This window comes from Lithobates pipiens, unplaced genomic scaffold (assembly GCF_037356315.1).
Source record: "Lithobates pipiens isolate NorthernLeopardFrog02 unplaced genomic scaffold, aLitPip1_a1.2 Scaffold_16, whole genome shotgun sequence".
Taxonomy (NCBI): Eukaryota; Metazoa; Chordata; class Amphibia; order Anura; family Ranidae; genus Lithobates; species Lithobates pipiens.
Window position 1 is genome coordinate 308,658,458 of NW_027507748.1, and position 24,712 is coordinate 308,683,169.

General features: G+C 43.5%; 1 protein-coding gene across 1 annotated transcript in view; it reads left to right on the forward strand.

Annotated features, from left to right (window-relative positions):
- Positions 1–24,712, forward strand: part of LOC143982681 (bile acid receptor-like) — a 132,064-nt gene that overhangs the window by 66,469 nt on the left and 40,883 nt on the right. Inside the window, exon 2 of the mRNA XM_077481607.1 lies at positions 21,435–21,564. Coding sequence (XP_077337733.1) covers positions 21,471–21,564 — 94 coding nt within the window. The 5' untranslated portion in view covers positions 21,435–21,470. The remainder of the gene's footprint in view (positions 1–21,434; positions 21,565–24,712) is intronic.

The window sequence follows — 24,712 nt, forward strand, 5'->3', positions numbered from 1 at the left end:
TTCTATTAACACCTGGTATTTGAGACTATACGATTTCAATAGATCTAACAACCAAGAATGTTGTGCCTTTGTATGTACTTTATTTTGTATCAGTTTATTAATACTTCATATATGTACCATACATATATTTCTCAATAAAGTTGTTTTTTTCCAAAAAAAAAATAATAATAGAATGCACTAATTTACAGGAAGAACACTAAACATTATAACATGAACACTTCTTTCAACTAAATTAAACATTGGATATAGTGCTATGTACCAGGCCTAAAGAAGGGACATTTGCCTCATTCCAGAAATTGATATTTAGGACTTAAAAAATCAGACTATAGGTAGTTCAGGTAGTCCTAATGGGATATGCAGACATTTTGTTTTTCATGAGATCATTGAAAAATTTGTCTAGTATAGAGACAATGGTATCTTGAGCTATTCATTTGTCTCTTAAAGCTGAACTGTAGGTAGAGCTGTAGGTAGAAAAAAATGACAAATTTAAGTGGCAGGCAAGACTTTTTTTAACCACTTTCAGACCGGACCATTTTGCTGGTCAATGACCAGAGGTCTTTTTACAATTTGGCACTGCGCTGCTTTAACTGGTAATTGCGCGGTCATGCAATGTTGTACCCAAACAAAATCTGCGTCCTTTTTTCCCACAAATAGAGCTTTCTTTTAAAGGTATTTGATTGACTCTGCGATTTTAATTTTTTGCGATATAAACGTAAAAAGACCGAAAATTTTGAAAAAAAATGATATTTTCTACTTTTTGTTATTAGAAAAATCCAATAAACTCAATTTTAGTCATACATTTAGGACAAAATGTATTCAGCCACATGTCTTTGGTAAAAAAAAAGTCAATAAGTGTATATTTATTGGTTTGCGCAAAAGTTGTCACGTCTACAAACTAAGGTACATTTTCTGGAATTTACGCAGCTTTTAGTTTATGACTGCCTATCTCATTTCTTGAGGTGCTAAAATGGCAGGGCAGTACAAATCCCCCCCAAATGACCAAATTTTGGAAAGTAGACACCCTAAGGAAATTGATAAGAGGCATGTTGAGCCAATTGAATATTTTATTTTTTTGCCTCAAGCGATTGAATAATGACAAAAAAATTTTTTTATTTTTTTTACACAAAGTTGTCACTAAATGATATATTGTTTACACATGCCATGGTTATATGTGGAATTGTACCCCAAAATACATTCTGCTGCTTCTCCTGAGTACGGGGATACCACATGTGGTCGACTTTTTGGAAGCCTAGCCGCGTGCGGGGCCCCGAAAGCCAAGCACCGCCTTCAGGATTTCTAATGGCATACATTTGTAATTTTCACTCCTCACTACCTATCACAGTTTTGAAGGCCATAAAATGCCAAGATGGCACAAAACCCCCCCAAATGACCCCATTTTAGAAAGTAGACACCCCAAGCTATTTGCTGAGAGTCATGGAATATTTTATATTTTGCCACAAGTTGCTGGAAAATTACAAACTTTTTTTTTTCACAAAGTTGTCACTAAATGATATATTGCTCACACATGCTATGGGCATATGTGAAATGACACCCCAAAATAAATTCTGCTGCTTCTCCTGAGTATGGGGATACCACATGTGTGGGATTTTTTGGGAGCCTAGCTGCGTACGGGGCCCCGAAAGCCAAGCACCGCCTTCAGGCTTTCTAAGGTGGTATGCAGGGTCTCCACGAGGACGACAGAGTTAATTGTCTGCAGTTATGTGTTTAGTGTTTTGTAAGTGACAGTGATCGATCGATACTGCACTTGGGTGGGCTGGGCTTGGCGGAGGGGCTAAACGCAGGTGCTAGCAGGTATCTGGGCTGATCCCGCTAACAATGCGTTTTTAGGAAACCTAAACTGCTGGCGATGCTAATATACATCTGATCAGATCAGATATTGATCTGTTCAGATACTATTATACTAAGGGAGGTGTATGCTTTGCGCGTGGGTGTTAGCGGTACTGGCACTAACCTGACGCTGCCTGGGGCGACACAGACCCTATCTGACCCTCAAACTTATATCACCCACCGGGTGATCAGGGGGTTAAACCTTTATTAGGTAATCAATGGCGGGTGCCCTGAAACTATAAAAAATAACCAACCAACCAGCGTCACCTGTAACAGTTATATGGTGATCACTGGTGAAAGGGTTAACTAGGGGGCAATCAGGGGGCTTTATGCGGTAGTATATGGGGGTCCCTGGCGCTATAAAAAGCTGCGGCGAACCTAAATACCTACCTGCCTAACTAGCGTCACCTGTGACACTAATACAGAGATCAGAAAAACGATCGCTTATTAGTGACACTGGCGACGGGGGGTGATCACGGGGTTAAACCTTTATGGGGGGGGTTAGGGGGTACCCTAGACCTAAAGGGGGCTAACCCTAACTGCCCTAACAGTTATTGCAGTCACAAATGACACCAATGCAATAATAAAATAAAAAATGCAATTGGTGTCACTGTAACTGGGGGTGCAGGGGTGATTGGGGGGGTGATCGGGGGGTGAAGGCGGGGTGAAGGGGGGGTGAAAGTGTGCCTGGCATGTTCTACTGTTAGTGTAGTGTGTTGGTGCAACTCACTGATCATCTCTCCTCGGTGCTGGAACGAAAAAGACCGACACGAGGAGAGATTACATCACTTCCTCTGCCTGTGTTTACAATACAGGAGATGAAGTGATGTAGGGGAAGCATTCTATTCGTCAGGAGCGATCGCGAGGGGGTGGCCATGAATGAATGGCCGCCCCCTCATCCCAGATCGCTCCTGCACGGAATCTGACCGCCGCTGGCACCAGGGGGGGGCCCGATCGGGCCCCCCACCCGCGGGAAGGCATGGACGTACCTGTACGCCAATATGCCTGCCCGTGCCATTCTGCCAACGTACATCGGCGTGCGGCGGTTGGCAAGTGGTTAATACAGAGGAGGAATACTATGTCTTTCCTGTATTAAAGTGATTGTAATCCCTTATATATATATCCAATAAAGTGGCCATCCTCAAGTGATACACAGAGATTAAACAAATCCTCCTACATAAGTTGTGTCTGTTTATCTGCAGTCCTCTCTTCTCAACACCTGTTAAAAGGGCAGAATTTATAAAGCTTGTCTGAACTGTCAGAAAAAAAGGAGGTGCAAAGCTGTAGTTACACTCTGCAGTGCTCAGTGAGGAGAGCTCTGAGAGCTGATTGGGGGGAAGGGACACACACCCTTCACATAGAACACAGTAACAACTTTATGTATAGGGAATTGGCGACTAGCTGAAGATATACCATGCAGTTAATAAACTTTTCTGCAGATTATGGACGTCTAAGACTTTTTTGCTGGTACACATACTGTATAATTGATGATTCACCTAGCTGATTATTTTTTAAGATTGGAAACTCTTATGTCTATTGAAGTGTAATTTACCTGCCTTTAGAATATCCTTCTTTGGCTTTGCTTATTTGTTTATATTTTAATGCAATTAACATTTACAAATTTGATTACAATTTGTTAAATTATTAAGATGAATTTAGGTGACCTCTAAAAGGAAATGATTATATTTAAAAGCTGCTATCTCACATTTTTTTGTGAAAAAGACCCCCCACGATCCTTCCTTACTATCAGTTCATCTTACTTAACCTGATTTTATTTATTGCCTATGACATTGTTTTTTAACTTCATCTGCTTTCAGTAGAAGCGCATTCTTATAAAAAATCTCTTTTTCGTGGAAATGTGACTTTAACTCTGCTGCCTCTAAAAACATCACAACTAACCTCAACTTCTTCTAATACCCTTAGGGATAATCTAATAAAGATACATTAAACAGCCAGTTAGTGGGAGGCAAGAGAATTCATTACCAGGTCATCTGATTAGTGAAGATGTTCATAGTAGCAAAACATTCCTTGTTGTTCAAAGTGACTCTAAAGCTCAAAGAAATAGAAAGACAAACAACATGGGGTTAAAAATGATGCGCATAGTGCTGCATATAAATGTTGGTAATTAATACAAATAGCCGGCCGTTCATTTAACTAATTGGAGCTGTCCATAGCAAGAGCGTTTCTCATACTTAAAAAACAATGTATGAGTTGTGTATAAACATTCTCAGGGGCTTAGATATGAATGCTTGCATACATAAACATAAGGGAAGATAAATGCCATTTGGTCCACCTTGTGTTCCTAACTCCCTAGAATATTAACCCCTTGCTTGCTACATCTACAGAAATCTATTAAGAATATTACACATTTATGTAATAATGTGTAGCAAAAGTATCCACTGTTTTGTCATTTGTAGATATTCACCCCTGATTGTTGCAGTATGCAGATACTTTGACTTTCAGAACGTGATCAAGGATGGTCATAGGTGGGCTGATAAGTAAAAGGGATGCTCCTGTTTTTGTGAATTGCTTGCATCTTTATGGCCTACTACTGTGATTGCATACCTTGGCATCCCAGATGTTTTGGAACTACATTTCCCATGATCCTCATCCACTCTGCAGTGTAGCGGAGCATCATAGGAAATGTAGTTCCAAAATATCTGGGGTGCCCAGGTTCGTCATCACTGGCCTACTATGATCTACTAAATCAAATACTTTCATGTTAAGATTTTCCAGCTAGTTTAAAGATCTTCCTGTGGGATAGTGGGCACCCCCTAGTGCTGGAGACAATCATCAGAGATATTTTTCACCATCCCTCTGATTAGGCTAATCCTTTCTACTCTAAATAGAGGAAAGGATCGGAGTAATGCACATGCACTGCTGTTTGTTTGGGCAAGAATTATGGCAGGTTTGAGCATCTCGGAACACAAAGGGCAGAGCACAGATTAGCTACAAGAATAGTAAAATGACCACATCACATTTGTCTAGGGCATATTTAGAGTATATCAGTCATTATTATTTAACTTTTTTTTTTTTTTTTCAGATATATGGTATAACATTTTTTTTACACTTACAATATATAGTCATATTCTTTAATCGCAGCCTGTTGACTTCTCTCCTTCTATCAACATGTTTCTTATTAAAACATTTGCATGCAGCCCTACCTGATGAGCTTCCCAGTTTTGCCCCTACCGCTGTGCATCAGTGTGCTGCTGTATATTGCAAAAAGGCTGATATAGAGTCAAGTTTAGTAACTTTTTTAAAGAGGAAGTAAAGGCACTTTAAAAAAAAAAAATGCAACCTGCAAGGCAAAGGCATAATGAGCTAATATGCATAGCATACTAGCTCATTATGAATAACTTACCTGAGAACAAAGCCCCCGAAGCGGTCCTCCTCCTTTATCTTCACCTCTGCCATGTATCCCGGAGTGACTTCCGGGTCTCGCTGCTCCAGGGCTGTGATTTGCCGGAGCCGCGATGACGTCACTCCTGCTCAAGCGCACGGAAGCAGGCACGAGCGGCATATCGCTGTGATATGCGGCGTGGTCAGTGCGCCTGCACGCCGCTGTCTACCGGGCATGCGCAGTAGACAGCAGTGCCTGTCTTTTTGTAAATATCTCCTAAATCGTGTAGGTTTAGGAGATATTTCTTGGACCTACAGGTAAGCCTTAATCTAGGCTTGCTTGTAGGTCAAAGTGGTTTGTAAGGGTTTACAACCACTTTAAGAATACTTGCTACATAGAAATATACATTTAATGTATGTGAAATACATTTAATGATTTATTATTAAATATATAACTGCATTCATTTATGTCGTTTATATCTGTCTGCAATTCAGCTTTACCATTTGCTTTAAATTTACACTTTCCTTAAGTATGAAGCCAAGGAAAGGTTGCCTAATTTATAAAGCTGTGTTAAGGCAATACACGTTTTTACATCACTACTAAGTACACTTTTTAAATTCTATATTTCCATATTTAATACATTTCACTGCCACTAGTGTTTTTTCATGCTCACAAAAGATGAAATAACATTTCCATTGGATCACTCTGAATGAGTGGAGACAACCCTGGGAAGAAGAAGCGTGGGTCTTTGAAGTGTGTACTATGCAAGTTCCCAATATGCTCCTTAGCAACCATTGACCCAATTGGTTTATATGTCACCGACAGCTGGCCTTCAAGAAGTCCAAGGTGGTAATGCTGCACAATAAAAAGCTGTGGCTTTGTTGGCATGCTTGGTTGACCCACCAAAATTACAAATTTGGGACAATTTTTGGGCATTTGCAACAGCACCCCAGAAGAACTCAGATAGCACCCCAGGTTTGAGAAAACATTAATCCTTGCAAATCTGTTAGCCACATCCTCAATGAAGATTCACTTAACTTATCAACTTATATGAATAATATTACAGATGCTATGTTTAACCATGTTCAACTGGATGTCCTCACCTAAAGTCAACATGTACTGTTATCAGACACTTACCTCCACTCATTTAGTGATTTATGGATTTCTGTTAAACCGTAATATTGAATTTGAAACGCAATTTTGTATTTTGTGCTTTGTCGATTAGTTTGTTTTATGGCATTTGTCTTTTTGTAAGTCTCATAAACATTGTAACCACCTCATTGTTGATCCGATCTATTGGATTGAATCGTAATAAAACCTTTTGTAAAAGAATAATATTACAGATGATCTTTTTATACTGTATTTGACTTCTTTAACAGTCACAAAAGGTTACTGCAGGGAGAAAGGGGGTTTACAGAAATCTGAAACATGACATTGTGTTTTCTTTTTAAACACATTACCACTTCCTCCATTCTTCTATTTCTCAAGCCAGAATTCCAAATCTTCTTGGCATGCATACAAAAATGTGTCTTTGGCTTAAGATCTGGAAGATATTTACAGGCTCCTAATATAATTGCAAAACTGTATTTTTAATGAACATCAACAGCCCCCACAGAAGGCAGCAACAATAATCTGCAGTCATTAGCTTCTGAAGATTCCTAAATAGTCTTAAAGGATACAATTAAAACATTGGCTTGGAAATTACACCCCTTGTTTTCCTAGGCAAAATTAAAATAGCAATGCAGACCTCAGATTGTAACTTCACTGGGTACTTGTAGAAACTTACCTAAAGCTGGATATGATTTACAGCCTCTGCTAGAGCGGATGCATGTTACTACTGAATATTTGTCATAATAATGCTGCAATAGAAATTACTGGAATAATGTATTCTTATGAGGAAGACCACATACTATTGACCTTACGCTCCTCCGCCTTCTGTTTGAGGATGCCCCACAGATGCTCAATAGGGTTTAGGTCTGGAGACATGCTTGGCCAGTCCATCACCTTTACCCTCAGCTTCTTTATCAAGGCAGTGGTCATCTTGGAGGTGTGTTTGGGGTCGTTATCATGTCGGAACACTGTCCTATGGCCCAGTCTCCATAGGAAGGGGATCATGCTCTGCTTCAGTATGTCACAGTACATGTTGGCATTTATGGTTACCTCAATTACCTGTAGCTCCCCACTGCTGACAGCACTCATGCAGCCCCAGACCATGACATTCCCTCCACAATGCTTGACTGTAGGCAAGACACACTTGTCTTTGTACTCCTCACCTGGTTGCCACCACACACGCTTGACACCATCTGAACCAAATAAGTTTATCTTGGTCTCATCACACCACAGGACATAGTTCCTGTAATCCATGTCCTTAGTTTGCTTATCTTTAGCAAACTGTTTGCAGGCTTTCTTTTGCATCATCTTTAGAAGAGGCTTCCTTCTGGGACGACACCCATGCAGACCAATCTGATGCAGTGTGCAGTGTATGGTCTGAGCACTGACAGGCTGACCCCCCAACCTTTCAACCTCTGCAGCAATGCTGGCAGCACTCATAAGTCAATTTCCCAAAGACAACCTCTGGATATGAGGCTGAGCACGTGCACTTAACTTCTTTTGTTGACCATGGTGAGGCCTGTTCTGAGTGGAACCTGTCCTGGTAAACCATGTGTGGTCTTGGCCACTGTGCTGCAGCTCAGTTTCAGGGTTTTGGCAATCTTCTTATAGCCTAGGCCATCTAGATTTTCAGATCCTCAGAGAGTTCTTTGCCATGAGGTACCATGCTGAATTTCCAGTGACCAGGATGATAGAGTTAGAGCGATAACACCATAGTACACCTGTTCCCCATTCACCCTTGAGACCTTGTAACACGAATGATTCACATGACACCAGGGAGGGAAAATGGCTAATTGGGCTCAATTTGGACATTTTCACTAAGGGGTGTACTCACTTTTGTTGCCAGCGGTTTAGACATTGATGGCTGTGAGTTATTTTTGAGGGCACAGCAAATTTACACTGTTATACAAGCTGTACACACTACTATTGTAGCAAAGTGTAATTTCTTCGGTATTGTCACATGAAAAGATATAATAAAATATTTACAAGAATGTGAGGGGTGTACTCACTTTTGTGAGATACTGTGTGTGTGTATATATATATATATATATATATATATATATATATATATGTGTGTATATACAGTGCCTTGCGAAAGTATTCGGCCCCCTTGAACTTTTTAACCTTTTGCCACATTTCAGGCTTCAAACATAAAGATATAAAATTTTTATTTTTTGTGAAGAATCACCAACAAGTGGGACACAATTGTGAAATGGAACGAAATCTGTTGGATTTTTGAAACTTTTTTAACTAATAAAAAAATGAAAAGTGGGGCGTGCAAAATTATTCGGCCCACTTGCGTTAATACTTTGTAGAGCCACCTTTTGCTGCGATTACAGCTGCAAGTCGCTTGGGGTATGTCTCTATCAGTTTTGCACATCGAGAGACTGAAATTCTTACCCATTCTTCCTTGCAAAACAGCTCGAGCTCAGTGAGGTTGGATGGAGAATGTTTGTGAACAGCAGTTTTCAGCTCTTTCCACAGATTCTTGATTGGATTCAGGTCTGGACTTTGACTTGGCCATTCTAACACCTGGATACGTTTATTTGTGAACCATTCCTTTGTAGATTTTGCTGTATGTTTGGGATCATTGTCTTGTTGGAAGATAAATCTCCGTCCCAGTTTCAGGTCTTTTGCAGACTCCAACAGGTTTTCATCCAGAATGGTCCTGTATTTGGCTGCATCCATCTTCCCCTCAATTTTAACCATCTTCCCTGTCCCTGCTGAAGAAAAGATGGCCCAAACCATGATTCTGCCACCACCATGTTTGACAGTGGGGATGGTGTGTTGAGGGTGATGAGCTGTGTTGCTTTTACGCCAAACATATTGTTTTGCATTGTGGGCAAAAAGTTCGATTTTGGTTTCATCTGACCAGAGCACCTTCTTCCACATGTTTGGTGTGTCTCCCAGGTGGCTTGTGGCAAACTTTAGACGAGACTTTTTATGGGTATCTTTGAGAAATGGCTTTTTTCTTGCCACTCTTCCATAAAGGCCAGATTTGTGCAGTGTACGACTGATTGTTGTCCTATGGACAGACTCTCCCACCTCAGCTGTAGTTCTCTGCAGTTCATCCAGAGTGATCATGGGCCTATTGGCTGCATCTCTGATCAGTCTTCTCCTTGTCTGAGCTGAAAGTTTAGAGGGACGGCCAGGTCTTGGTAGATTTGCAGTGGTCTGATACTCCTTCCATTTCAAAATGATCGCTTGCACAGTGCTCCTTGGGATGTTTAAAGCTTGGGAAATCTTTTTGTATCCAAATCCGGCTTTAAACTTCTCCACAACAGTATTACAGACCTGCCTGGTGTGTTCCTTGGTCTTCATGATGCTCTCTGCGCTTTCAACAGAACCCTGAGACTATCACAGAGCAGGTGCATTTATACAGAGACTTGATTACACACAGGTGGATTCTATTTATCACCATCAGTCATTTAAGACAACATTGGATCATTCAGAGATCCTCGCTGAACTTCTGGAGTGAGTTTGCTGCACTGAAAGTAAAGGGGCCGAATAATTTTGCACGCACCACTTTTCAGTTTTTTATTTGCTAAAAAAGTTTAAATTAGCCAATAGATTTCTTTCCACTTCACAATTGTGTCCCACTTGTTGGTAATTCTTCACAAAAAAATTTAAATTTTATATCTTTATGTTTGAAGCCTGAAATGTGGCAAAAGGTTAAAAAGTTCAAGGGGGCTGAATACTTTCGCAAGGCACTGTATATATATATATATATATATATATATATATATATATATAAGCCCGGCTTTCCCCTTGCGTCAAAGGGGGCGGGATCAGGTGACGGGTGGCCCCCTCCTCCTCAGCTAAGAAGTGTCAGGCTGCTGGGATTCCTGCAGTGTCTCCGGTGGCGACAGGATGGATGAGCTGGACCATTGGGAGAGATCACCCATCGCTGGATCAGATCACCCATTGCTGGATAGCAAGAGTGGATTACCACCGCTGGAATCTTTTTTTACATTTTTTTTTATTTTTAATAAAGGACTTTTCCCAATGGTGTGTGTGTGTGTGTGTTTTTTAACATTTTTTTACACTTCCTTTTTGAAATGGTAGGGGTATATTTGTACCCCCTTACCATTTCAAATGGGGGGGCAGGGATCTGGGGGTCCCCTTCCAGATAAGCCCCCCGCCCACAGACCCCCACAACCACTGGCCAGGGTTGTGGGGATGAGGCCCTTGTCCCCATCAACATTAGGACATGGTGCTTTGATTGGTCACAGACCCCCAAAGCATCCTCCCAATGTTGAGGGCATGTGGGCTGGTATGGTCCGGGGGGGCTCTCTCTCATCCCCCCTCTTTTCCTGCGGCCTGCCAGGAAAATAAAGGGTCTGGTATGAATTTTTGGGGGGAGCTCCATGCCATTTTTTTTTTAATTTGACGCGGGGTTGCCCTTAATATCCATACCAGACTTGAAGGGCCCAGTAATTGAATTTGGGGGGAACCCCACGCTTTTTTTTATCAATGACTTTCAATGACTGTTCTCTGTTTTTCGGGGAGTCAACAATTCATTATAGCCGCAAGTGCTTTTAAATTACTTTTTTTCCTGCAGAAATGACACTTTGTGCAGGGACAGTTCTAAGCACGGAAAACATGTGCCCCTTTACAGGCATACTATAGACACCCCCCAGGTACGAAACTTAAAGGAATATTACACTTTTATTGTTTCACTTTAAGCATTATTAAAATCACTACTCCCGAAAAAACGGCATTGATACATGTTCCCTGGGGCAGGACCCAGGTCCCCAAACACTTTTTATGACAATAACTTTCATATAAACCTTAAAAATTAGCACTTGAGATTTCTCCCATAGACTTTTACAGGGTGTTCAGTGGCATTTTGAATTTTCCACAAACACCCCAAATTGTTCGCTGTTCAGCGAACAGGCAATGTTCGAGTCGAACATGATTTTGACTCGAACTCAAAGCTCATCCCTAATATAGACACTCAAATGTCCTACTATCCTGTTAGGATGATGATAGATAAAACCTTATTACTTTCTAGTGCTTCCTTTCAATCTGGAGGCAAGGACAGAGCTGATGCAGCTGTCTTGCCACTCTATACAACAATAGAGCACTGCTATGGTGACCTATTGCTGGCTCCTGGTGGAATGCAGCCAGCAATAAATCACTGAGATGATGTAAAAAAAAAAAAGTATACACAATCTGGCTGACATTTATGTTTACTGGTATTTAGATGTGGGAGGAAGGCCCAGGCCCACTGTCCAGCCCCACTGCTGGTAGCCTGTAAATCACTATAAGAGGCTGAAAGCTGCTGAGGTTGGATGGTACAGTGGTGCCAACATGGTAGTGGGGTCCCATGCATTGGGGTTAAATGCCCAGTATGCATAAGGCCTAAATGGAAGCAATGCTATTAGCATTTGTACTGTTCACTAACCTGTGAATATGTTACCATTCTGCTAATACATTAATACCTTGGATTATGAGTAGGGATGAGCCGAACACCCCCCGGTTCGGTTCGCACCAGAACTTGCGAACGACCCCCGCGTTCGGTACGAACGTTAGAACCCCATTGAAGTCTATGGGACTCGAACGTTCGAATTGGAAAGTGCTAATTTTAACGGCTAATATGCAAGATAGTGTCCTAAAAAGGGTTTGGCGACCTGCCTCCTGCCTCAGGGGACATGGGTCACTGCAAAAAAAAGTTTTAAAAACTACCGTTTTGGTGGGAGCACTGATTTTAATGACGATTAAAGTGAAAAAAAAAAGTGAAATATTCCTTTAAATATGGTGCCTGATGGGTGTCTGTAGTATGCCTGTGAAGTGCCACGTGTTTCCCGTGTTTAGAACAGTCCCTGCACAAAATGACATTAAGCGGAAATAACACCATTTAAAACTGCTTGCGGTTTTAATGTTATATCTGGTTCCTGCAATATGGTTGAAAATCATTCAGAAAAATGGCATGGGTAGCCCTCCCTGCCCATTACCAGCCTATTTGGGTCTTGTACGCATATTAAGGGGAACCCTGTACCCATATTAAAAAAAGGAAATGTGTGTGGCCCCCAGGCCCTATATACTCAGAACAGAAGTATACAGGCGGTGCAAACAAGACAGGGACTGTGTAGGTTTGTTGTGTTAAGTTGAATCTGTTTGTAATTTTCAACTGGTACATTTTTAAAGTGTAGCTCCAGTCAAAAAAAATATTTTTAAGCTTTTTGGAAAACATAGGGAAGGGTTATCACCCCTGTATAATTTGTTTTGTCGTCCATCTTTTTTCATCTCACTTGCTGTTGTCTCCTTCCGTTTGCAAGTAGGAGATGTTTGTAAATTGGATGTTTGAAAGTAGGGGCCTGCCCTATATGCTCTGCAGAAATGGCAGAACAAGGTGTTGGTTTTGCAACAACATTGTAAGCCCTCAAAGTGACTCTTGGTGGGCGCTGGAGCCCTGCTGTGAACAATTATATCAAGAATTGTAATTAAATGCCATTGTTGAACAGTGGTAGAAAAATTGACCTTTGGTGGTTGTGGTGCTGGTGCCACAACACTATAAGTCCTCACAGTTACTCTGGGTGGGCACAGGAAGGGGCCCTCCTGTGAAATATTATATCAAGAATTGTAATTACATGTCCCTGTTAAACAGGGGCAGAAAAATTTGGCCTTAGGCACTGGTGCCATCACACTGCAACCTCTGCCATACACTCTAGTTTTATTGCAGGAATTAGCCCTGCTGCAAAGCATTGCATCAAAAATTGTACTTAAACGCCCCTGTTAAACAGGGGCAGAAAAATTGGGCCTTAGGCACTGGTGCCATCACACTGCAACCTCTGCCATACACTCTAGTTTTATTGCAGGAATTAGCCCTGCTGCAAAGCATTGCATCAAAAATTGTACTTAAACGCCCCTGTTAAACAGGGGCAGAAAAATTGGGCCTTAGGCACTGGTGCCATCACACTGCAACCTCTGCCATACACTCAAGTTGTATTGCAGGAATTAGCCCTGCTGCAAAGCATTGCATCAAAAATTGTACTTAAACGCCCCTGTTAAACAGGGGCAGAAAAATTGGGCCTTAGGCACTGGTGCCATCACACTGCAACCTCTGCCATATACTCTAGTTTTATTGCAGGAATTAGCCCTGCTGCAAAGCATTGCATCAAAAATTGTACTTAAACGCCCCTGTTAAACAGGGGCAGAAAAATTGGGCCTTAGGCACTGGTGCCATCACACTGCAACCTCTGCCATATACTCTAGTTTTATTGCAGGAATTAGCCCTGCTGCAAAGCATTGCATCAAAAATTGTACTTAAACGCCCCTGTTAAACAGGGGCAGAAAAATTGGGCCTTAGGCACTGGTGCCATCACACTGCAACCTCTGCCATACACTCTAGTTTTATTGCAGGAATTAGCCCTGCTGCAAAGCATTGCATCAAAAATTGTACTTAAACGCCCCTGTTAAACAGGGGCAGAAAAATTGGGCCTTAGGCACTGGTGCCATCCCACTGCAACCTCTGCCATATACTCTAGTTTTATTGGAGGAATTAGCCCTGCTGCAAAGCATTGCATCAAAAATTGTACTTAAACGCCCCTGTTAAACAGGGGCAGAAAAATTGGGCCTTAGGCACTGGTGCCATCACACTGCAACCTCTGCCATACACTCTAGTTTTATTGCAGGAATTAGCCCTGCTGCAAAGCATTGCATCAAAAATTGTACTTAAACGCCCCTGTTAAACAGGGGCAGAAAAATTGGGCCTTAGGCACTGGTGCCATCACACTGCAACCTCTGCCATATACTCTAGTTTTATTGCAGGAATTAGCCCTGCTGCAAAGCATTGCATCAAAAATTGTACTTAAACTCCCCTGTTAAACAGGGGCAGAAAAATTGGGCCTTAGGCACTGGTGCCATCACACTGCAACCTCTGCCATATACTCTAGTTTTATTGCAGGAATTAGCCCTGCTGCAAAGCATTGCATCAAAAATTGTACTTAAACGCCCCTGTTAAACAGGGGCAGAAAAATTGGGCTGCTGGCATCACCCAGAACCAAAAATGTTCTTCCAACATATCAGCGGAGGAGGAAGAGGATAGACAATCAACATAACAGGACAGTCACTCAGCATCAGCATAGGCAGTCTTGAAGGGATGTGGTATTTCAAAAAAAATTATTCGGTTACATCAGCTTCAGGTGCTTGGTAGCTGTGGGTGATCCAAGACTGATTCATCTTGATGAAGGTCAGTCGATCAACTGATTCGGTGGACAGGCGCACCCTGTGATCGGTAACAAAGCCACCAGCAGCACTGAAGGTGCGTTCCGAAAGAACGCTGGATGCAGGACAGGCCAGTAGCTCAATTGCATACTGTGCAAGCTCTGGCCAGTGATCCATCCTCAAGACCCAGTAAGCCAGAGGATTTTCAGTGGGAAAGGTGTCCAAGTCTGACCTTGCCCCTAGGTATTCCTGCACCATGTAAATTAGACGCTGGCGATGGGTGCTGGAACCAATCATACCTTGGGGCTGCGGACTAAAAAATTGTCTGAAAGCATCAGTCAGACGGCCACCTTCTCCACCGCTCCTTCTGACTGATGCCTCAGCAACACGTTGTCCAGGACCAGGAGTTTGTGACCTCCCAGTCTCTGGGAACGCGTTGCACAGAGCTTTCTGCAAGGCCTCCCGGAGATGTCTCATCCTCTGCTCCCTCTGCGATGGCAAGATAAGGTCGGCAACCTTACCCTTGTACCGTGGATCAAGGAGAGTGGCCAGCCAGTAATGGTCCCTCTCCTTGATCCGAAGAATACGAGGATCCTTCCGCAGGCTTTGCAGGATCAGGGAGGCCATGCAGCGTAGGTTAGCTGAGGCATTCGGTCCGGAGTCCTCTGGGTCACTAAGGACAACATGATCCGCAGCTACCTCCTCCCAGCCACGTACAAGTCCACGTGTTTCTTGGGACTGTAAATCATCCCTATAAGACTGCTGCTGCTGATGCTGAGTGCCAGCCTCCACCTCCATGCTGACACAATCATCCTCCTCCTCCTCTTCCTCCTCCTCACCCTCTTCCTGTGTGATGGGTGGCACAGCAGGAACACTGTCTGGATAAAGGGGGCCTTGAGAGGCAAGGAAGTCCTCCTCTTCCTGCCTCTGTTCTGCCTCAAGTGCCCTGTCCATTATTCCACGCAGCGTATGCTCCAAGAGGTGGACAAGAGGTATAGTGTCACTGATGCATGCACTGTCACTGCTCACCATCCTTGTGGCCTCCTCAAATGGTGACAGGACAGTGCATGCATCCCTGATCATGCCCCACTGGCGTGGTGAGAAAAAACCAAGCTCCCCTGACCCTGTCCTGGTGCCGTAGTCGCACAGGTACTCATTGATGGCCCTCTGCTGCGTGTGCAGCCGCTGCAGCATGGCCAATGTTGAGTTCCATCTGGTGGGCATGTCACATATAAGGCGGTTCTTGGGCAGGTTCAACTCCTTTTGGAGCTCAGCCAGCCGAGCACAGGCATTAAATGATCGGCGGAAATGCACACAGACTCTCCTGGCCTGTTTCAGGACATCCTGTAAGCCGGGGTACCTGCCCAAGAACCGCTGCACCACCAGGTTAAGGACGTGAGCTACACAGGGCACATGGGTCAGTTGTCCCTGTCGGAGGGCGGAGAGGAGGTTGGTGCCATTGTCGCAAACCACCATTCCTGGCTTAAGCTGGCGTGGCGTCAACCACCTCTCGGCCTGCCCCTGCAGAGCTGACAAAACATCCGCCCCAGTGTGGCTCCTGTCCCCCAAACAAACCAGCGCAAGCACGGCATGGCATCGTTTTGCCTGCGTACTTGCGTAGCCCCTGGAACGCCTACGGAGCACCGCTGGTTCTGAGGACAGAGCACTGGAAGAGGCCATGGAGGAAGAAGAAGAGGAGGGGGTGGAGGAGAGAGGTGTGTCACAACCAATAGTAGCATTTTGGAGGCGTGGTGGCGGAACAACCTCCAACACTACTGCACCTTGTCCTGCATCCTTCCCAGCAGCCAGGAGAGTGACCCAATGGGCCGTGAAAGACAGGTAACGTCCCTGTCCATGCCTGCTGGACCATGAGTCAGCGGTAATATGCACCTTACCGCTGACCGCCCTGTCCAGCGAGGCAAGGACATTGCCTTCCACATGCCGGTAGAGAGCCGGAATCGCCTTCCGTGAGAAAAAGTGGCGTTTGGGGACCTGCCACTGAGGAACCGCACATTGTACAAACTCACGGAAGGGGGCCGAGTCTACCAACTGAAAAGGCAGCAGTTGAAGTGCTAGCAATTTAGCCAAGCTAGCATTCAACCGCTGGGCATGTGGATGGCTGGGAGTAAATTTCTTCCGCCGGTCCAGCAGCTGGGGCAGGGACATTTGTCTGCTATAATCGGACGTGGATGTACCACTAGCAGAGTTCCCGGAAGCACTTGGCTGTGACACACCTAATTCTACACCTTCATTCCTCTCAGAGCAGGTTTCAGAGAGGACTGAAGGTCTAGTGGGGTTGGAGATGCCAGCTGATGAGGAGCAAGGAGAGGTCCGCTTTGTTCTTTGGTGTGGGTCTTTGAGGTATGCTTGCCAACGAGCTGCATGGCAGGTCAACATATGTCTGGTCAAGCATGTGGTGCCCAAGCGGCTGATGTTTTGGCCACGTGAGATACGCTTGAGACATATGTTGCAAATAGCAGCGGTGCGATCTGATGCACTCGACTCAAAAAAGGCCCACACCAAAGAACTTTTAGAATAACGCGCAGAGGAAGCGCTCTGCGCAGAGGAAGCGCTCTGCGCAGGGGGAGCTCTGCGGTGTGATTCAGTCGGTGTGCTGCCCCTAAGCTGGCCCCCGGAGGGCATCCTGCCTCGTTGGACATGTGCCTCCTCCTCCTCCTCCTCCTCCTCCCTCCTTCCAGGCACCCACGTGGAGTCAGTGCCCTCATCATCCCCTCCCTCTTCATCGCTGTAGCAAACCTGGCAGTATGCTGCAGCTTGTGGAACATGACTGCCAGATTGCTGTCCTTCTTGAGCATCCCCTCTCTCTGTGCTCACGCTACTGCCTTCCTCTAGCTGAGTGTCATCATCAGAGCCCACCAAACACTGGGCATCCTCCTGGAGCATGTACCCAACACTGTGCTCAAAGAGTTCAGGAGACTCCTCAGGAGGACGTGGTGGGTCTAGGGAAGGAGTCACTGATGATGACATTGAGAGGAGGGACGACGATGTGTTGGCAGCTGCTTTTCTACTACCCTGAGACTGGGTGAGAGAGGATGAGGAGGATGAAGAGGGCTTGGTCATCCACTCTACCAAGTCGTTGGCATGTTGCGGTTCAACATGTCCAGCTGCAGAAAAGAAGGACAAGCATGTCCCATGGCCACGTGCTGATGACAATGCACCGCGTCCACGACCAGCACTGTTGTCTCTAGACACAGAGCCTGCTTGCCCTCTTTTATCGGCTCGCGCCTGTCTGCCTCTCCTTGCTGGCCTTCCAGACATGGTAATGGCCTGAAGGGAGTTGGGTAAAACAGTAGTTGGGTAGTTTATATTGTGCTGGAGGCACACAACACCCACTAACTCCTGCAGATGCCTTTTTTATAGAACAGCAGAGTTAAAGGGGTATATACAGATGTATACTGTGCTGTGCTGGAGGCACACACAACTTCCAATAACTCCCGCAGATGCCAATCGGGCCCAAATAGAGAACAGCTATGTAGGTGGATAATAGCGGTATGTACTGGGTACAGAGCAGGCACACAGCACGCACTATCTCCTGAGTGACACTACTGACTGCAAGCTCTATTGTTAAAGATGGACCACTAGCTATATAGGTGAGGTGAATATCACGGTGTATACTGCGGTCAGGGCACGCAGACAATAACCAGAAAACAGCAGAGTTAAAGGGGTATATACAGATGTATACTGTGCTGTGCTGGAAGCACACACAACTTCCAATAACTCCAGCAAATGACAATCGGGCTCAAATAGAGAACAGCTATGTAGGTGTATATAGTGGTATGTACTGGGTACAGAGCACGCAGACAGCACGCACTAACACTACTGACTGCAAGCTCTATTATTAAAGCTAGATCACTAGCTATATAGGTGAGGTGAATATAGTGGTGTATACTGCGGTCAGGGCACAGACAGTAACCACTACACAAGAGCAAAATAGTAAATCAGCCAAAAACGATTGGTGTGTAACTGTGTTGAAGGTACACAGAACACCCACTGCTTCAGATGCTAACAAACACTACACGAGGCCGCCTGAAAGGCAGCTTTATATAGTGTGGGGCGTGCACTACACAGCCTGAGCTATGATTGGCCACAGGCAGGATGCCTGTGGCCAACCATTGCTCTCCTCGCTACTGGCGCTGCGATTGGCCAAGCATGCGGGGTCACAGTGCATGCTTGGCCAATCGTGAGACAGCAATGCATTGCGCCATCGCAATGCATTGTGGGCCACACAAATTTTGCCGCGAACGGCCCAAACGTTCGGAATTCGGCGAACGCACGAACGACCGATGTTCGAGTCGAACATGCGTTCGACTCGAACACGAAGCTCATCCCTAATTATGAGCATAATTCGTTCCAGAAGCAGGCTTGTAATCCAAAGCACTTATATATCAAAGCGAGTTTCCCCATAGGAAATAATCGAAACTCAGATAATCCGTTCAAGAAGCTCTGCTGGTCTATGCAGTACTGTATGTGGCCAGAGGTGCTGGGGCGCTGGTGTATGCAGTACCACATGTGGCCAGAGGTGCGTGGGCGTCTGAGACACTCCGAGACACTTGGAGATGCTTGGAGACACTCCGCGTCTCCGCGCATCATCGGCGCCCCCACACCTCTGGCCAAATGTAGTACTGTGCACCCCAGTGGCTTGAATCTTGCTTATCTTGCAAGACAACGTTCACAAATCGAGCCAGGATTAAAAAAAAAAAAAAAAACTTGTATTGCGAAACGCTCGTAAACCACATTATTCGCAATCCAAGGTTCCACTGTATTATGTTCTCACCAACCTAACTTGACCTTATCTTAATGTATGCTAACATGTTATGCAAACCTATTTTTTGCAACTTGTGTGTCAAAAAATAGTGCTGAAAGGAAAACTTTTTTAAGGGAAAATGCAAATGTTCCCTTGAGCATTACCAAGTAAAGCATATGTGAACCCTTACCTTATAGAACAACCCATTTGGTTTAAAATTAAAGTGAAAAGCAATACATTTGTGTTTATAAATGTTAAAAATATATAAATACCTTTTCTCCTTCTTTTTTTATAAGTGATCACATAAAATCTCGGTTCTCCGCTGCATAAGGGGCTTAGAGAGGCGAGAGTGGGGAAACAGCAGTACACTGATCTTCCCAGTGAGGAGCTGTGCAGGGGACGGGGGACGTGCCAGCACAGGTCTGACCATTGGAGGACATGCAAGCTGTGCTCCCAACACAGCCATAAAACTGACTACATTAGGCTGGACATGCTCTCATGCCTAGCATGGTGAGTTCGGAATAGATAAGCAGAGAGACTGGCAGGATCACCAGTTATTTCACACAAAGACACATATCAGGAATCAGAAATGTTGGTGTAACATATTCTTTAATGGCATTACATAAAAATAATACTGTGGTATTTTTTAAATCAGAAGATTTTGTCAGTAATATTTTGACGTAACTATCTGGGACTTTGCACATTATGTAAATACTGCACAGTAAAAAATTACAGAAAATACATGTTTTTTTCTAATTGTTCACCATATTTTACTAAATAAAACCCAGAAAACAAAAATATATGCATCAAATTAATATATGCATCAAACAAACTACAACTGAACTCCAGGCAAATGTAGAGTAATGCAGCTTTATATTCAATAAAAATAATAATATGATTTTAAATGCAAGCATTCTAAATACCTGAATAACCTCAACAACTCCTTGCAGTCCCTGTACAGCAGCACTCAGACTGGGGTAGGGAAAAAGTAAATTGTTAGTAAAATAAAAAAAATAATCTTAGCAGCAACAAAGGAAGCTGTATGTTTAATAATGCTGTTTAGGAAAAGAACATCACTTCCTTTAGTCCATGTTTTGCTGTACTTTCCCTCTCCACTATATATATAAAAAAGGGTTTGCTTTCCACTGTTCGTTATCAAAAAACATTCCATCTCAAAATGTTTCTAAGTATGTCAGACAGAGAAATATAAAGATAATTTCTTCTGCTATTTAGCCATAATTTGTCTTGTTTTTTTCTTAAAGTGGTTGTTTAGCCAATATAATAAAATCCTCCCATGCCCTCTGTAACATAATGGTATGTGTCCCTGTGCCTATGTTGTAAAAAAAAGCTGCCAATTTATACACTCATGTGACTTCTCAGTTCTCTCCTCTACCCGGCTGACCGCTATGGCAGGCGGGGCCGAGTACTGCCACTGACGTCAGCTGGGGAGGAGTAGAGGAGAGAGGAGAGAGAGCCGAGGAGCCACGTGACCACTGGGAGACGCTCTGATATAGGTACAAATTGGCAGCTTTTTTATATAGCACATTCACAGGGACACAAATCGTTATGTTACAGAGGGGATGGGAGGTTTTTTATGGTAGTTATAACAGCAGCAGGATGGAAGGGGGAGAGAAGCACAGAGGAGGACTGAGTAGGACAGAACAGGGCTGTGGATGATGGAGGCCTGTAAACTGACCACAGTGTCAGGGCTCAGCAGCAATCATAAACTGTGGTCAATTTACAGGGGGGAGGGCCTAGCCAGGCAGGATCAGCCAGGTTTTTTAGGTGATGCAGGGGGTAAAATTACACAGCACAAGCACTGTGCTGTATAACATGCTTTATAGAAACAGGTTCTGTGTTTTTTTTTAGGGTAACAAACACTTTAAGCTCACCACACATGTTGCAATCTTATTGGACAATCACCTTTAGCTCTACCAACAACTATGTAGTACAAGAGTTTGGCTAATTGGATACAAATTGATTGAATACATTAGTTAAATTGGGGGGGGGGACTTATATTATAGTTTTGGTAAATGTAAAGTTGATTGAACCAAGATAGTTAAAGTTAGAAATGCACAGCAAAATAAGAAGTGATAAACTTTATTGATGAAATTTTAAACAGAAAATCCCCATAATGATACGTTTGTACATTATTCTGAATTTGATAGTTAAACTAGACTTTTGTCTTTTTATTTTCAGGATTTCTCCTCAGCACAGCTTAACTAACACGTGTTAATGAGACAGTGGGAAGGATCGGATCAGACCATGGCAAACAGTTATGTAACAGTTTCTGATGCATACTGTCTTGCTGAGCCGCTGCCTTACTATGGTGAGTCAAAAAACCAGAGGCAGTTGCCAAGCTGCCAAATATGATCAATTACTTTTGATTATGTAATACAATTTAACATTTTGACCAAATTAGCTCTTTTATTTATTTTTTAAATGCCTAAAACAAAGATTTAGATACACAATTTTGATGTGTGCTGACTGCTGTTTTATGTTAAGCTTTAGTTGGCCCACCCTTTTCAGCTATAACAGCTTCACTTCTTCTGGGAAGGCTGTCCACAAGGTTTAGGAGTGTGTCTATGGGAATGTTTGACCATTCTTCCAGAAGTACATTTGTGAGGTCAAGCACTGATGTGTATGATAAGGCCTGTGTCGCAGTCTCCGCTCTAATTCATCCCAAAGGTGTTCTATCAAGTTTAGGTCAGGGCTCTGTGTAGGTCAGGCAAGTTCCTCCACCTAAACTCGCTCATCCATGTCTTTATGGACCTTGCTTTGTGGACTGGTCCAAATCATTTGGTGGAGGGGGGGATTATGGTGTGGAGTTGTTTTTCAGGGGTTGGGCTTGGCCCCTTAGTTCTAGTGAAGGGAACTCTTAAGGCATCAGCATACCAAGACATTTTGGACAATTTCATGCTCCCAACTTTGTGGGAACAGTTTGGGGATGGCCCCTTCCTGTTCCAACATGACTGTGCACCAGTGCACAAAACAAGGTCCATAAAGGCATGGAAGAGTGAGTTTGTGATGGAGGAACTTGACTGGCCTGCACAGAGTCCCGATCTGTGAATACATATATGTATATATTCTCCAAACCCACCCAGTCGCCATTCTCACCTAGGCTTAGGCCTGAATGACATATCTGACTTTTTTTAGCCTCATGGAATATGCCCTTCACATAGCCCAGGAGGCTGGCGAAGCCCATTCACGAGTGGCAGGTGAGCAGAGTTGGCATTAGTCCTTGGTTTGTTTTCTAATTAGAGCCCAGCATTACAGGTAAAAGCTGAAAAAGCAGAAAGGGAGTGAAGTTCCTCTTTTTTTTCTGATTGAAATGATGGTATATGTGGATGCTGAAACCCTGTCCCTGTTATTATCTTCACAGGCAGGCCTTCCTTTGCTTATGATAGCACTTATGGGTTTTAAATACTTACTACATCCAGTATTTGTATAACCCTTACCATACAACACATGCAGCAAAGATTCTAGGGTGAAAGATGCTACTGAAAACTTTACATAATGAAAAGAAAGTAAAATTTGATGTTTTCAAATGATTGCATGTTGTACCATTTACACTGGGGCCGCCCGTGTATTCACAGTAAAGCTCTGCTCGTTTTAGCGGCACTTTACCGCTGTTTAAGCGGTGCTTTTCGGCCACTAGCAGGCAGTTTTAACCCCCAAAAAAGGGGTAAAAATCTCCCCTGTTGCGGCACTTCCAAAGCGCTTTGCAATGGACATGGGTGTTTTGGGAGCACTGTATATGGCGCTCCGAAACCGCCCCAAAGATGCTGCTTGCAGGACTTTTTTCTAATGTCCCGCAAGCGCACCACCTGAGTGTGAAAGCACCCATTGCAATGAATGGGAGGCAGTTTTCAGGTGCTTTACAGGAGCTATTTCTAGCGTTAAAATGTCTGAAAACTGCCTCGGTGTGAAAGGGGTTTAAGTGGTGCAGTTTTACACAGCAGCTGATCATTTACAAATAAAAATATTTTAGATCAATAAATATTATGTGTGTGGTGAGTGCCCCAACACCCAACATACCAGGCGAAGATGTGGATATAATGAATAAAATAAAAGGTTTACAGGTTTATAGTCTGGCCAAGACCAAGATGCATCTCATACTCCCTCTGTGGCCATTTTTATCATCTTTAGACCCCCCTTCAGTGTGAAAGCACACATTGCAAAATATGGGAGGCAGTTTTCAGGCTTTGTTGCCATCACAACAGGGGTGGGCACTTCAGACGACGATGCCCATTGTGATGGCAACGTCATAAGTGTACGCCACTGCGCCGTACATACGGCGCATGCGCGAGAACAGGCAGTGCATGCTGGTCGCTCAGCTGCACCAGAGCATGGAAGATAGTGCTTGTGGGCTTCACATGCCTACAAGCACTATGGAAACTGCCACAATAGAGGAATATAAGATATATTCCTCTAAGAAATCGGCAATTGAGCGCCGATTAATCACACAAAGGTGAGTGCTCTAAACAAGCCTTACAGAAAAAAAAAATATGCATTATAAAAAAAAAACATTTTAACAGTGGGAACTATGCTTTAAGTCTGATATTTTACGATTCCCTTTAGCAGACCAAACTTTCAAACAAAAGTGGCAGTTAAAGCAGATCTAATCCCTTCTATCCTTTACAGCCAATGCAGCTGCAATCTTAGCCCTTGTTCACATGGTCGGAAATTCCGACAGAAACGGTCCGATCGGATTATATTGTCGGAAAATCCGATCGTGTGTGGGCTCTATCGGACTTTTTCCATCCGAAATTTTGACCGAAAAAAATTTGAGAGCAGGATCTCAAATTTTCCGACAACAAAATCCGATCAGACTTTTTCGATCGTTTGTAGAGAATTCCGATCGGACAAAGTGCCACGCATGCTCAGATCAAATTACGAGAGCAAAGCTGTTGGCTACTAGGCTGAACGTAGTCCCGTCGTAACAAACGAACGTCATCATGTTCCGAACAATCGGATTTTCCGACAACTTTGTCTGACCGTGTGTATGCAACACCAGTTTCGGACAAAATCCATCGGAAAAAATCTGACGGATTTTGTGGTCGGAATTTCTGACCGTGTGTACAAGGGCTTAGCCTCTGCGTTTGATCTACAGATGCCATGATGCTGTACATGTAATCAGCTATGGCACCAGTCATTTGATATGCCTTAAATGTAACTGATTTGGAAACATATACATTGGTGGGTTTAGTTTTGCTTTAAAAATCTGGTTAAGATAAACCATTTAACACAGACAGGGGTGCTTACTATGGGCAGCTTTTATTAATTTTATGCAAAACTTTTATCCCAAAAGGAGAATGAATGAAGAAAAGCCTAAGTGTGTTTAATGTAACAAGCTTCATTTCAAACTGCTTACATTTTGGAGCATTTGCTTCTTGCTTTGGAATGTGGGTATTCATGCGTTATCCATGTCAAACTGAAAATGCATTTTTAAAACAGATTAAAAAAAAACATGCTTC